General features: G+C 39.4%; 1 protein-coding gene across 1 annotated transcript in view; it reads left to right on the top strand.

The window, feature by feature from the left end:
- dnah2 (dynein, axonemal, heavy chain 2) overlaps positions 1–14,829 on the top strand; it is a 153,768-nt gene that overhangs the window by 47,445 nt on the left and 91,494 nt on the right. Inside the window, exons 21-28 of the mRNA XM_059525133.1 lie at positions 274–474; positions 1,149–1,305; positions 1,480–1,654; positions 3,751–3,914; positions 4,035–4,196; positions 5,377–5,480; positions 7,043–7,199; positions 11,098–11,180. Of these exons, the coding sequence (XP_059381116.1) occupies positions 274–474; positions 1,149–1,305; positions 1,480–1,654; positions 3,751–3,914; positions 4,035–4,196; positions 5,377–5,480; positions 7,043–7,199; positions 11,098–11,180 (1,203 nt within the window). The remainder of the gene's footprint in view (positions 1–273; positions 475–1,148; positions 1,306–1,479; positions 1,655–3,750; positions 3,915–4,034; positions 4,197–5,376; positions 5,481–7,042; positions 7,200–11,097; positions 11,181–14,829) is intronic.

Genomic DNA, 14,829 nt, shown 5'->3' with positions numbered 1-14,829 from the left:
AGAACTTACTTGATGAACTTGAGGTGGTTTTTATTAAATTAACTAGGTAGTCATGTTAGATTTTTGTTTTTTCACAACACCAAACTATATAAAATTTGTAAAAAATCCAAAATAAGACATTAAATGGATTGGTGATCTTTAAGAAGGAGCACATCTCTTGTGTTAAAATGTACATAATATAATTATATAATATAATAATTGTGCTATGGTTTAAGATTAGTTTCATGAGAATCATCTACTTCATTTATGCTTTGTCTCTCTCTCTTTGTGCAGATACACAGAGGTGGCGAATAACGTCCAGAAGGAGGAGACAGTGTTAAGTCTGCAGTTTGTGTTGCTGGACTGTTCTCCACTCAAATTCTCTCTGTTGCAGCATTGTAACGAGTGGCAGAGCAAGTTCACACAGCTGCTCAGCCTTATGGCCAGTGCCAAACTAAAGGAATTGCACAGCTTCCTGCAGGAAAACGCTCTCAGGTGTGTGTGAGAGCTCTGTTCCAAAATCTTGCCTCGCTGTCTGCTCTCTATATAAACAGCTGGGATCCTAACTGAAATGAAACCTCATAAGTGACCAATTTGAAACGCTCTTCATGGGCAGCGACCCTTTTAACGGTCACTCATGCATGCCACAGCAATTAACACCCCTCACGTGAAGAGCATAAGAGACTCGACAAACCTCGCTGTTGATTCCAATAGAGTCTGGCATTAGCTTGTTGCTAAGCTAATGGCCTGACACTCTAATAAATAGTTCCATCTACTAGCAAGAAAATATCATGGAGATTCAGAGATGGGCTCTTTTGACTTGAGCCAGCATTATTTTGGTACCATTGAGATACTGTTGTAGTTTTTTATTAATATTTTGAATTAGCAGTAGTTTTTATTTCTGTGTCCATTTTATTGTAGTTACAAAATTTAGATTTTTTGTTGTGTAGCAACAGCCCTGCCACAGCATTTCATCATGCTAAAAACCACTCAGAATTCCTTATCAACTCCATAGCGACCTATACTAAAAAGTTACATTGGTAGGCAGCTCATTATGTTTTGAGCATCTATATGTGACTAGTTCTGAGTTACTGTGTGTAATTCACTTAATTCAGTAGGCATTAAATATTTACCATGCACACAGAGTCATTGGCTGTGTGTGTTTTCAGGGTGTCTCAGCCTCCTCAGACACTGCCGGAGTTGGGAGAGAGTCTAAAACTTCTGGAAACTCTGCAGGCAGATCTGAGTAAGATAGAAAGTCAGATTCCGCCCATCCACGAGCAGTTTGCCATCCTTGAGAAATACGAGGTTGCCGTCGACCCCGCTGTGAGTGTCCCTCCACACACACACACACATACACTCCCTCAGGTGTTCCAGTCAAATCGTCTTCTAAATACACTTTCATCTCTTGCCTCCATTCCATATTTCACTGTGCTTTTATTTTTATTTCAGCGCTCTTAGATTTTCTTTTTCTCTTGCTCTTTCTTTCCATCTCTGTAGGTGTTGGAGTTGCTGGAGGCTCTGAATTCAGAGTGGGTGCGGTTCCAGCAGGTTGTGATTGACAGTAACATCATGTTGAAGAAACACAAAGACATGATGAAGAGTGGGCTGGTCCTCTCCTCTGAGGAGTTTAAGAAGAAGACACAGTCTGCCCTGCAGAGCTTCAATAGCAATGGTGAACGCACTCATACATATCAACGTGAGAGATTTGAATGTTACAGAATGGGAAAACACAGACATACAAACACACGGTCAGTAGGATGACTGCCAGTGCTGTCTCAGACCCTACTGTGAGCTTCACATCCCAGCATGCCTCTTTTTCTGTAGGTCAGTTCGCTACATGGGCGGCACTGCAGGCCTTTGCTTTCTGGGACTGTGGGTGTTCTGCATGGTGGGGAGTGCTGGGTAGAGCCATCAACCTCCCACATGCTCCACGGCACATCACAACCAATTAGCCTTGAGATAATGTTTCAGAACGCCATGGAGCCTCACCTACAGCAGAAGTGACCGTCACGCTGACATCCTGCCCTTGACTCCACTCTCAGCCTTTGTGCCACCCTGTTTCTTTCTTTCTCTCTCTCTCTCTTATTGTCCCGTAATGCTGCTCTACCTCATGCTGGTGTCTCTGCGCTGTTTATTCTTTGCTCTATTAAAAATGGGATTGAAAAATTCTTTTTTCTGTCTCGCGCTGCCACCTCTCTTCACAAACAAAGTCACGTTGTGCCGAATTGTATCAAGGAGGACCGAGTTTTCGTCCTACTTTTCCTTCCCCCTTCTTTCATTCTTCCCTTTTTCTTGCACTTCTTCGCTCATTCGCTCCCCATCTCATTTCCATTGTGTTTGCGTTACCTTGTGATCGTTGATAGCTCTGTGAAGTCTGTTGTTTTTCAGTTTGATCTCCTGCCATTCTTTCCCTGTGTCTTTTTCTCCTATGTTCTTCTCCTCTCAGTATGAGTCCAAAAGCCTTTCCGTCTTGATTCAGACAAAGTACGAGTTTTGGCACAGCCGATTAACGCAAAAGCTTTGCACTAAATCAACACGTGGCAAACACGCTCAATGCTCACGTCATTATTTCCCACAACCACAGATTTTCCGAACATGGGCGGCAGTTGCAACTTGTTGAAAACGGCAGGATTGTTTGGATTATTCCTGCAAACAATGGCGGGCTCCTTCAGGTTAATGAGGCCAGGAAGCAGCTTTGTGGAAGGAGAAATTTGTATTCAAGAGAGAGAGATGGTTTCAATAATATCACACTCATTCAGTCCAAACACATACTACTGGCCCCTGCCAAGGTGCCCCTTCAAAATCTCATCTCCTGCTCTCCATGGACCCAGCGTGACTTTCCCTCTCACATCCGGTGAGGAGGAAAAATATGACATTGCGTTTCTCAGCACAGAGCCAATTAAACATGTATGATTGGTTGAAGTCTCCAAGGCAGATTTATCAAAAATTTACCACATTTTAACATTTGCTAATTAGATTTTCTTTACGTTTTTCTCAGGCACAACAGAGAGAGAGAATGGGCGTCATTAACCCTCTCTACACCAATGCTCCTGAATGCATTCTGCTCTAGCGACGCACTTCAACATGTTCTAAATGCTTCAGTAAATCAGACTTTACACAAATATTGACTGGAGATCCCCTATGGATCTTTACATGCTGCTTAATGGCTCATCTTAATGCTAAATTGTGTAAATGTGTGGTTTTTGTAATTGCCGGAGATGCAAGTGTGTGATTTAGCCGGTGTGTTTGATGGTATCCATTATAAACGCTGACAGACGTAAACAGTAGCGCCTATAAACATATCACAGAGGCCTCTGAGGCAGATAACGAGCCCTGCTGGTGTCTGTATGAGTGTGTTCCTGTGTGTTACTGTTAACGTTGTGTGTTGCCATCTTGAGATGAATGAGGCGCTTTTCAAAAGATCAAATGTCTCGTAAATCAAAGCTGTCGCAAGTGCGCGTGAATCGTGGGAGTCCGGGCTTGTGAGCGGAGCTGGGTCCGAGCCAGAAGTCACACTCTGCTCAGGAAAGAGACCTACTGATCTGCTGAGCTCCCAACTGTGAAACCACATTAATAGCACATTGTGAGAAACATGCTCACTTCGCGAACTTTCTGGCCAATAGGAATCCATTGAGCTTGGGGGAAATGACAGCTGAATGTGCGGTTTTTTAATCATTAACCTAACCATATGCATCTGTGTGCTTGTGTGTGTGGTCTTATCTTTGTCTTCATGTATATAGTCTTATTTGTACGTATATGTCTGTGCAGGTCCATTTGGCAGCAGTGTAGCCCCAGATTCTGCACTGCAGCAGGTATCAGAGTTGCATGCCCAGTTGGAGGCTCTTAAGGAAGAGCAGCAGAACATACGTTATGGTCTCAACATCTTTAATATTGAACAACCAGCCTCTAAAGACATCCTTACTCTTGAGAAGGTGCCTATTCACTGCTGTTACAGTACACTGTAAAAACACTTCTGGTTCAGTATCGGCTAATGTTTAGATTGTGTGTGTGTGTGTGTGTGTGTGTGTGTGTGTGTGTGTGTGTGTTTGTAGGACATGAATTACCTGCAGCATGTATGGGAGATCGCCCAGCAGTGGAAGGCTCTTTGGGACGAGTGGAAGGGGGGTCACTTGGGCTCTCTACAGACCGAGGCCATGGATAACACCACTCAGACCATGTTCAAAAGACTCCACACACTCAGCAGAGACTTCAAGGCAAGCCAGCACAGCACACTCTAAATCTCTGGTGTTAACTTAAGTCAGTTCCATGGCCAAACTGACATTTATGGGAGTTTCCAATGAACAATGTTAGTCTTCTGAATAGTACAGATTTTATTGTTTAAGCTATGTCAATTACATAAATATGTGCCAAAATATAACACTAAAATAATACATAAATAATAAACATAAAAATATATATAAATGCAAAAAAAAAAAAATTAAGTTCAAAAGATTTGGGTCAGTAGAATTGGAAGTTTCCACAAAAATATCCAGCAGCACAACAGTTTTCAACACTGATAATAAAAATACTTTTCTAAAGGATCAGTTGACAATGAGTAATGGCTGCCAAAAACACAACTGTCATCACAGCAATAAATTACATTTGAAAATGTATTAAAATAGAAAACGTTATTTTAAAATGTAATAACATTTCAAAATATGAATGTTTTTATTATATTTGTGATTAAATAAATACAGCTTTGGTGAGCATAACAGATCTATTTAATAGCTTAAAAAAGGTTACTTGCATCAAATATTTAAATGGTACTGTATATTGTAATGTTTTTACACTTTTTGATTTGCTAATGTACCTGGAAGTGATGCACTTTTCATCATCACATGTTATGTTTTCAGCACAGACTCTTATTTCTTTCCAGGTGTGGTATTATGTACAGGTATACTATATAAAAACAATACAAATACAATTTATTAATATGCACTTTTAATTTGAAATTTAATTAAGCACCACAGTTAACAGGTTGAATACTATGACCTTCACACACAAAAATCTAGCAGCCATCAGGACCCACTTAACCGCTATCAGTGATGTCTCAGTCTCTCACTCATCGTCTACTGTACTCACACACAGACTGATGCTACTTCATTAGGGTCCAGCAGAGACTCTCATTTCTTCGTTTCTCTTTGTAACTGTGATAAAAGCCCTTTTGTGTAGCTAATTACCCTTTAATGCTAATTTAGCTTCTCTTCTCACCAGCTTCTCATTATCCTGACATTTAGCTTTAAGCAGATTAGAAACACCTGCTTGATTCAGACCCTTTGGGTGCTTCTCTACTGACAGGAGATCATTCCATCACTACACAGCACTCAGCCTTTTACACTGCAGCTTGCAGTGGGATCCTGACTTTTACAATGTACTGTATGCGTGTTCTTTCAGGACAAGCACTGGGAGGTTGTAGACTTCACCAAGAACAGGATCATGCAGTTTAAAAAAATCATACCACTGATCATAGACCTCAGAAATCCAGCCATGAGAGAGAGGTGGGGGTCTTTCTCACACACACACACACACGAATCAGTGTCCTCAGTATAATGAAGTGTCATTCTCACACTAATCCTCCTTATCAAGAGTGGTTCCTGACAAAACGACACTGTCGTCTTTCATGTTGTCTCTTCAGTGGACAATCTCTCTTTGTAACCTCTCTCTGTTCGAGATATTGCCCTCTGTAGCTTGGACCCTTAGGTGTGCTGTAAAGTCTGGTTGATAATCATCAGCAGCAGAGGATTGGTGCCGATTGCTGTTCTAGGATCAGCTGTAATCCCACACCTTGACAGCCAGCTCTCAGTTACAACTCGTCACCTCTCTCCTTTCTGTCACGCAAGGGCTTTTGTGCACTCTGGCGCCATCCCTGCTGAGAGAAACGTGACGCTTTCCGCTCTTCGTTTTTCTTCTGCCCTGTCATTCGCACCCAAAGCCATCTGATTGGATCTTGCATTCCCAAAACAACAGCCCATCGGCCCCAATCAGACGTGCTACAACAGCCCTAGTGGAGATGGCAGAGACAGGTCTCACGTTCCCCTGATGACAGCCGGTTAATCACACTGATGTAACCCTCTGAAAGATCCCTGTTAGTGTCTCCCGCTGGCCAGTGCAGCACATCAGGGAAGCAGATGAAAATAAACAGAGCTCCAGCCTCAGAAGTCCATGACCGACAGAACGGGAGACAAGAGGAGCGAAAGAAAAACAGGCACCCGTAGAAGAGATCGCATCCCAGGATGCTCAGGCCTGATCTCAGAGGGGCGAGTCATTGGCAGGATGTTTTTTTGAAATAGCGGTGTTGTGTGTTGTTGGGGATCAGATGTACTGATGGTCTCTGTGGATTTCTTTGAGAGAAGACAACAAGCTGTGCATCAAGGCTGTGGGATCTCTCACGGGAGAAATCAATCCTTGCGCTGTCGTCGCCCGTCACACCTGTTTATTATGACAAAATCTGACCGTCAACATGACCAGTCTTTTGTAACAGCTCTTGAAATACTCCAAATAACACACATTCTCTGTAATTTTATCTCAGGAATTTTGTTTCATAACTTAAATAATGAATTACAAACATAATTTCTCCTAATGGCCTAAACAATAGCTCTCAAAACCTATTGGGCTGAATAATCATCCATCAATATATAAACATTTGAATGAACTTTTTCTTACTTATGCAATACTTTTCAGTATTATATATGTATTCTTATATATATTAGAATGTATTAATTTTTTTTAAATACTTTTCTTCCATGTATTTATCTTTTATTTCAGCACAGTGTATTTTGGCATTGCCTTTTCTATAAACGTTTCATGCAAGTTTGGACAAATTCTAGGAGGCAGCATAATTAAGTTGCCTTCCTTTTGGAAGAGGCTTTATCTCAGAAACTGAGTCTATGTTGTCTTAAAATGCTGGCCTGTAAGCAGCTCATTAGGTTTTGGAATAGATCAAATGGCTTTGATTAATGGTTTTTCCACCCTGTTTGAGCTCAGATTCATGTGTCAATGTCAAAGCGTCTTGGCCAGTCAGATTTGTCTTCAAAAGATGTTGTGGATCTGTTTATTTTAGACATTGGGACCAAATAAGGCAAGAAGTGCAGCAGACATTTGACCCAACCAGTGCAAACTTCACTCTGGAGAAGATTGTGGCTTTGGGTCTGGACCACCATGCAGAGCAGATCAGTGACATATCAGGAGCGGCCAGCAAAGAGCTCTCAATAGAACAGGTATGATATCCCTCCTCAGAACTCTCTTTTTCTCATTTGGGTTCATTTATTTCCTTTTGTTACCAAAAGCTTGAAAAGATTCTTTAGTTAAAGATTTGACAGAAAACAGTTTATAAGAAACATTCTTTTCTGAAATGAAAGTGCATCAAAGAACCAATTTTCTCACTGATTTTGCCACTGTGTATGGATTATTCGAAATGAACAATGTCCTTTTTATTAGTTGTTAGAGTCCAATACATAGATCTGAAGAACCTGAGTTTTTTTAAAGCAAAAGATGCATCAAATTGTCCCTGATCCTTTGAAGTAGTATTTGAAAATGTACCGAAACTTTCACTTAAAACATTATGGAAAACCTAAAAACCAAATTAAGTGGACCTCATAGGGAATAAATTAAATTAATAAAAAGTATATCATATGATTCAGATAGTATGAGGCTGTAAAACTCTTTTGGATTCTAACTGGAACCTTTATTTTTAGGAGTGTCTTCCTTATTCGCTTTTGTTTCTATTTCTTTTTGCTCTGTGTAGGACTGTAAGTTCATCAAGGTTCAATTCTCTCTGCTCCTCTCGCAGTGCATAAGCTCCTAAGAGGTTCAGTATGTTAAAGAGAAAAGGAAAATCACCGTCAGGAGGGTTATGGTCAGAGGTCAGGTTTAGAAGGTCAAAGATGATATCCTCAGGGTGACATCCGGTAGTCAGACCGAACCCAGCAGAGAATCACAGCAGAGCTCCAGTCTAAGAGTCTGGCAGCAGGGCAGATTTTCATTAGTCAAACAGTTTGAATGTAAAGGCAGTGGTGTTCATGAGTACAAAGTTATCAAACTGCTCTAGGGTTACACTACAGTCAGATTTTTAATTACATTAAAGCTGTTTCACACATTGCATTTGTGGCATTACAGGCAATTTTTTTGGTTCCCATTTGGCGCCCACACTACAGCATTTCAACACATCAGCAGCAATAAAAGTAGCACTTTAGTGCCAAGCTTTGTTTTGCTGCATGTCATTAATGATTTCTGTCTCCGAGTAAAACATTACAAAAAGGTAAATGAAATATTCACAATGTGAAATAACTCACCATTATGACACATATATTTAGTTTCAAGTTTTAAAATCACATAGAGTGAATTAAAGTCACAATCAAAAGATATCAAGTCACAGTTAACTTTTTTACACAACTGCTCTATTTGAGTTTTTTTTAAAGAAATGTATACTTTTATTTAGCAAAAGAGCAATAAATTAAAACACTTTTTACAAAATAAAAAAACAATTTTATATATATATATATTCCACAAAATTAAGCATGCATAAGTATAAATAACATTCTAAAATATATTCAGATATGAAAGTTATAATAATATTTCACATTTTACACTTTAATTTTTTTACTTTTAACACATTCATTTGGAATATTTTTACAATTTTGATCAAATAAATGCAGTCTTGATGATCATTACTTTTTTCAGAAGCATTTAAAAAAGCTTAGCAGCTTCTGAACTGTAGTGTATTTATTCGTTTTGTTCTCTGATGCCTAAACAGGCTTTTACAAAACTCATCAGAAACAAATGCTGAACATGTACTGTAAACATTTTATTAAAACTATATTTTTTTGTAATATTGGCTTTTATGAAGCAACATAATACTGAGAGTAGAATAAGTCCCCCATTGCTTGAAAAACATCTCCATGTCAGCTGATGCAAAGTCACAAAGAGCGCTTTTTGTTCAGTAAAGATTGACTGAATCCAGACGCTTTAAGCTGTTTATAGCTATGCTTTGGGTTCTGGGTAAAGCATTTGGATATAAATGTCATTCCACATCCTCAGGTAAATTAGATTCCATGGCTATCAAGTTTGTAATAATTCTCAATGGCCCACTTCCGATATCCATTATATTATTTGTATTAATTTATGGCTGTTATTGGAAGAAATATGCAATGTAGTAAACCAGCAGTTACTTTATTTTCTGTATAGAGCTGCTACACAGCAGAAATGCCTTTGGTGTAAAAGCACAAGCTACACAGACACAGGATGTGTGAAACAGGCCTATGAGTTGACTGGTTTATAGTCCTATTTTAGACTTGAAAAGGAAAATTTCCTGGACTGTGTTCAGTAATAGTGCAGTACAGTATGAGCGCAGTGCTGCTGGAGGCGTCTGTCCCCAGGCTGCAGTCACAGGTCATGTGTGGCGGCCACAGGGGAAATGAGCCTTGCGCTTAATTTCCTTCAGCGCAGCCTTTACTGCCCCTGCAGAGGAGCGCTGCCCTGTCCAACTGTCAGACTGTGGGAGGCTCTACTCCTCCCCTCTCCCCTCTCTCCTACTTTCTTCCTCTCTTTCTTCTCGATTTCGGCCCAGGGAGATTCCCAGACGTTCTGCTCTGTGCTCACAGAGGTTACAACAACACAGCTTTGGTTCGAGAGCAGCAATGGGAGAGCAAACCCTCATAACCCCCAAAGCACAGAGCGGTTCACCTAGAAGTCACTCGCAGAGAGAGAAGAAGAAGAGAAAGGGTGTAAATGAGAAGCATCGTTGCACGTATGGTGTTTCTGGAAAGACCCTGTCTCTGACGTTTATTTTGGGGGCACTTTGCAAGGGTCCATGATTAATTAATCATATTTCCCTGCCACTAGTCACCTAACATCTTCACAACATAGGTGTCTCCCTTTTTAGCTTTTTGCAGACAAAAATGGTTCATTGTCTATTACTAATAGTATAGCAATGTATGATTTACAGCTCATACAGAAGTTACTTTTAAACCAAACAACTTTATTTTGACATTAATACAACAAAATCCTGCCTAAAAAGGCAGCACACATTTTTGAGAAAACAACTCTGCTTTTGAGAAACAGCTAAATGTTTGAGCATTTACATAGGTAGGTTTCTGAATAGATTTTGAAACATTTTGCAATACCTTTATAATGCAAAAAAGTGTTTTCTACGTAAGCAGCTGACTATTTTTTTAGATTCAGTTTTAGCTTGAATCTCTAAATGCACTTATGATGGCAAAAATTATTTGTAGGTGTGCAGCTCTCTAGGTTTTAAAAAACATCCAGTTTTTAAATGTTTGAATGCACTTATGATTGCGAAAAATGTTGTATAGTTAAACAGCATACTATATTTGAAGCATAGCAAATGTTCGGACATGTCTGTGATGCCGATAAATGTGACCCTAGACCACAAAACCAGTCATAAGTAGCACAGGTATATTTTTATATTTGTTGCAATAGCCAAAAATACATTGTATGGGTCAAAAAGATTGTGTTCCATGAATATATTTTGTAGATTTCCTAGCATAATGATCAAAACTAAATTTTTTGATTAGTAATATAGATTGCTAAGAACTTTATTTGGAAAACTTAACAGCAATTTTCTCAATATTTAGAATAATTTTTATTTTCTTGCACTCTGAGATTCCAGATTTTCACATTTGTTCCTCAGACAAATATTGCTCTATCCTAACAAACCATACATCAATGGAAAGCTTAATTAGCTTTCAGATGATGTATAAATCTCGATTTCAAAATATTTACCCTTATGACTGGTTTTATGGTCCAGGGTCACAAATTTTGTCTAGGTGAGCAGCTCATTGGTAGTTAAAAGACAGACAGTGTTTGAATGATGTCCAAATATGCTGTTTAGGTAGGCTGCTTGCTAGGTTTTAAAATATATACATGAGAAGTGTCATTGGCACATCTCTGGCTTTTCTAGAAAGACTCCATCTATGACGTTTATTGTGGGGGCCCCAATCAATGATCTTCTCCTGACACTAGCCGTCTAACATCCCCACGAGACCAATGGCTGCCCTTCCAGCTCTAATCCAATGTGGGGTTCAGTGCTGAGGTGGAATGCGTCTGGAAAGATTAGTGCTAACAATAAAAAGCCTAATGCTGACCTCTGATTTACAGACACTGGAAGGCATCACGAAGACATGGGAGGAAACGGCCCTGGACATCACACCCCACAAAGACAAAGGTTATCACAAATTGAGGTGAGGATCCAGAGGTTCCAGAAGGTCAAACGTCAAAAGCTTGCAGAGTTTCTCAATAAGCAGAATCTTAAAAAGAGGATAATGATGATTCAGCTTCCTAAGGCGGCAGAGATTCACTGCAAGTCCCTGGCCTGAGGGCCTATTTACACAGCAGTTGATGCAACTAAACAAGAAAGTATTTTATTTTATTTCCATTTGCCGCATAATTCCCTTCAGAAAAAGAAAACATCATAACAAAGTGGAAAAAAAATCATAGTGAATTTCTGAAACACTTTGTCTTCCCTAGCAGCTTGCTACAGCCTACAGCTTCCACCAGCAGATTTTCCATCCTAATTGGAGAGTTTTCCTAATTGACTTTGCCTAATTGATATATTGGATTTTTTTTTACTGAGACGTAATTGTGCCATAACTTTCATGCTTGTCCATTTGAGGGGTAATTGCTGAAGGGTTTTTTTTTTTTCGTGGCAGACTCCCTGTCCACCTAGGGACTGTTAGTGGCTTCATCTATGGTGTTACAGCACCGTAATATGAATATATTAGTGCCAAAAACAAGCCATAGCCTAATAAACACCATTCCTCAACATGATGGAATGCCCTGCTGCAGGGGAGAACTGCCACGCGTGAGGAGCCAGTAACTCCACATTATCATATTACTCTGTATGACACAGAAAGAACTAGCAAATGAGACAAAACACTGGCTGTGTTTTAAAACCTAGTCAGCTGCCTACTGCCTACTGGACAGAAATTTGAACATTACAGGCATATTTAAATGCTCTTATCGGATTTAATGCGCCTATGATTTGGAAAAATGCTGTTTAGATAAGCAGCTCACTAGGTTTTGAAAGACAGCCAATGTTCAAATGGACCTTTGGTATCCAAAAAGTCTGGCTAGGTGGGTAGCCCAGTAGGTTTTGAAATACTTCCACTATTTAAATGTACCTTTTGATGCCCAAAAACGCTGTCTAGGTGGGCAGTTCACCAGGGTGTGAATCACAGAGCCACTGGCCGCACAGCATTGCTCTCTCTGAGTCCGGTTCAAAACTGCGTTTGACAGCAAGCCATGTTTTCTACACAGACTAAATGGCTTATCAATGCCAGGGTACCTTGAGCTCTGACACACAGATAATTACTATCAATCTGATTAGAGAGCAGGACTCAGAATGGCTGCTTTAAAGGGTTAGTTCACCCAAACATGAAAATTAGGCTGTGCTTTACTCACCCCAGAGGCATCCTATGTGTATATGACTTTCTTCTATCGTTGCAGTCAGCGTATGTTGCAGCGCTACAGTCCAAAAAAAGTGAAATGTAATAATCACTTGAATCTAGCTTGCGTCAACAGTTGTAAATGGAAGCAGTTCCAGGCTGATGACGTTTAAGGTCAACCCTGCGTGTGCGCCGAAGAGTCTCGTGAATACCGATGTTTGTTAACAGGATCAACGTAAGCTAAGTTTCCTTACTTTAGCAAAGGAAAACCTCCTCTTGGATGATATCGAAATCCTCCAACATTCTTCTTTACAAATCCTTGTTTTGTACTTCTAATTAGTAACAGTTGTTTTATTTTGATCTCTCTGCTGCGTTTCCGTTTCCGTCACTTCTGAGCGACCTCATATGTCATTCGACCGGAACTGCTTCTTTTTACAACAGTGAGCACAAGCTAGATTTAAGTAATTATTAAGTTTTGAATGTGCATATTTTTCTTACGAAAATGTATCGATTCTCTATAGGAGGCCTTTGTTCACCCACCGGAGCAGTGTGAGACACTTTTTTTTATGGATGGATGCTCACTTCTTTTGAACTGAAGCACTGCAACAATCTGACTGCAACGATAGAGCTTGGAATAGCCAGGATAATTTTTTATATAACTCCATCATATACACCTAGGATGCCTCGGGGATTAGTAAAACACAGCCTAAGTTTCATTTTTGGGAAAACTAACCCTTTAAGCCTTCTGGGCAAACAAGTCATGGGTCCAATAACGAACATAAACTCTCTATGAATTAATAAATACTAGCGGGAAAAGCCATTCTGTTGTTTAGATGAGCTCAAATGATGCTGTTGCTCTTTTGGATTTGATTGAGACCGTTCGGGAGTTTCACAAAGTGTTTAGTGCTCACAATTATACAAACGAGCTGTGAGCAGATAAGAACTGGAGAGGGTGCTTTGTGCATATGGCAGCCGCACAAAAGCTCTAATCTAATAGAATCATTTGTACAAGCAGCCCCCTTCCCAAGGGCTGAAAGTTTTCTGAAAATGCCTTCGGGCCCATTCGTATTTAACTGAAAGCAGTGTGTGTGTGCGCGTGTATCAGCGTGTTTATGTGCAAGTTGCGTGGATGAATCGGAAACGGGTCAAAAGCATTGTTTATGAAAATCTTTAGCTTTTTGTCTGTTTTGATGTAAGCGCAGTTTCATAGTGTTAGCTTGTTTTTTTTATGTCTCTACTGAGACTTCTCATATAGATCTTTGTGTGCTTGTGTAATTTTGCATCAATACTGTTTGTGAAAGTTTACCTCTGGGGACAAATTTGTCTATTCTCAAGTGAATAAGCTCATAATTCACACACAACCATATATATATATATATAAGGGGTGTCAGTTTAACGTCTTAACTTAATAATTAGTTATGAAAAAAAACATGAATAAAATATTTCAACCCAGTTAACGCACTGGCACTGCCCCCAGACCTGTACATCATCTTACATTTCAAACTGTTGACAAATATGGTGCAGGAAAACAATTCCAAAAAAGCAGTTATGTCCTAAAATTCAAGATATTTGTGCAAAAATGCTTTTTGCCTCATATGATGAACAATATCACAAGAGCAGCGAGAGGATATCACGAGTGCTGTTTGTCCCGAATATAACGAGTGCAAATGTCATTTTATACAACAGTTCAGTAAATAAGAAGCTAATATTGTGTTATATTTTTAACACCGACGGGGCTCCACAACTACAGTGCAGACTCTGATCCCAAATCAGCACAATTTGACCGTGCCCTTTTGGGACGTTGATGGCTTCACTTTTCTTCAATGGAAGAGAGTGAAGGAAGGTCGTCTATCTTTTTTTACAGTCTACGGTTTTGAACAAATTGGGTAAATCGATGTTTCAAAGGTCCATTCAATAAAGAGAGCCGTTAACTGAATTCCTAAATGAGTCAGCTTTTGAAGGAATCAAATGAATGAATGAATGGTTCATAAAGACATTTACCCCACCTGCTGGCAGGTTTAGTTTCTTATTTAAAGTATAATTTCATTTTTAAAAAGGGGGGGAAAACTTTAAAGGGATAGTTCACCCAAACATTTTAACTTGTCATTGTTTACTGAATGACTTACTTTATTTTGTGGAAGATAAAAGATGGTATTGTGAAGAATGTGTGTAATAAAGCTGTTTTGGTTACCAATGACTTCCATTGGATAAAAAAAAAATAAAAATTAAGATCTTTCTCAAATTATCTTCCTTTATGTTCCATAGTTTATTTTAGGTCATTGTAGCCTAAATGTTTATGTATAATTAATTTTGTTGAATCAAATGAAATATTTCTTTCTTAAAGGAACACTCCGACTTTTTGGGACTTTAGCTTATTCACAGTATCCCCCAGAGTTAGATAAGTCCATACATACCTTTTTTATTTCTGTGCGTTCTGTAAGTGTTA

Source organism: Carassius carassius, chromosome 3 (genome assembly GCF_963082965.1).
Source record: "Carassius carassius chromosome 3, fCarCar2.1, whole genome shotgun sequence".
In the NCBI taxonomy this organism is placed as follows: domain Eukaryota; kingdom Metazoa; phylum Chordata; class Actinopteri; order Cypriniformes; family Cyprinidae; genus Carassius; species Carassius carassius.
Note: the sequence above shows the minus strand (reverse complement) of the source record. Positions and strands in the feature narration are given on the sequence as shown.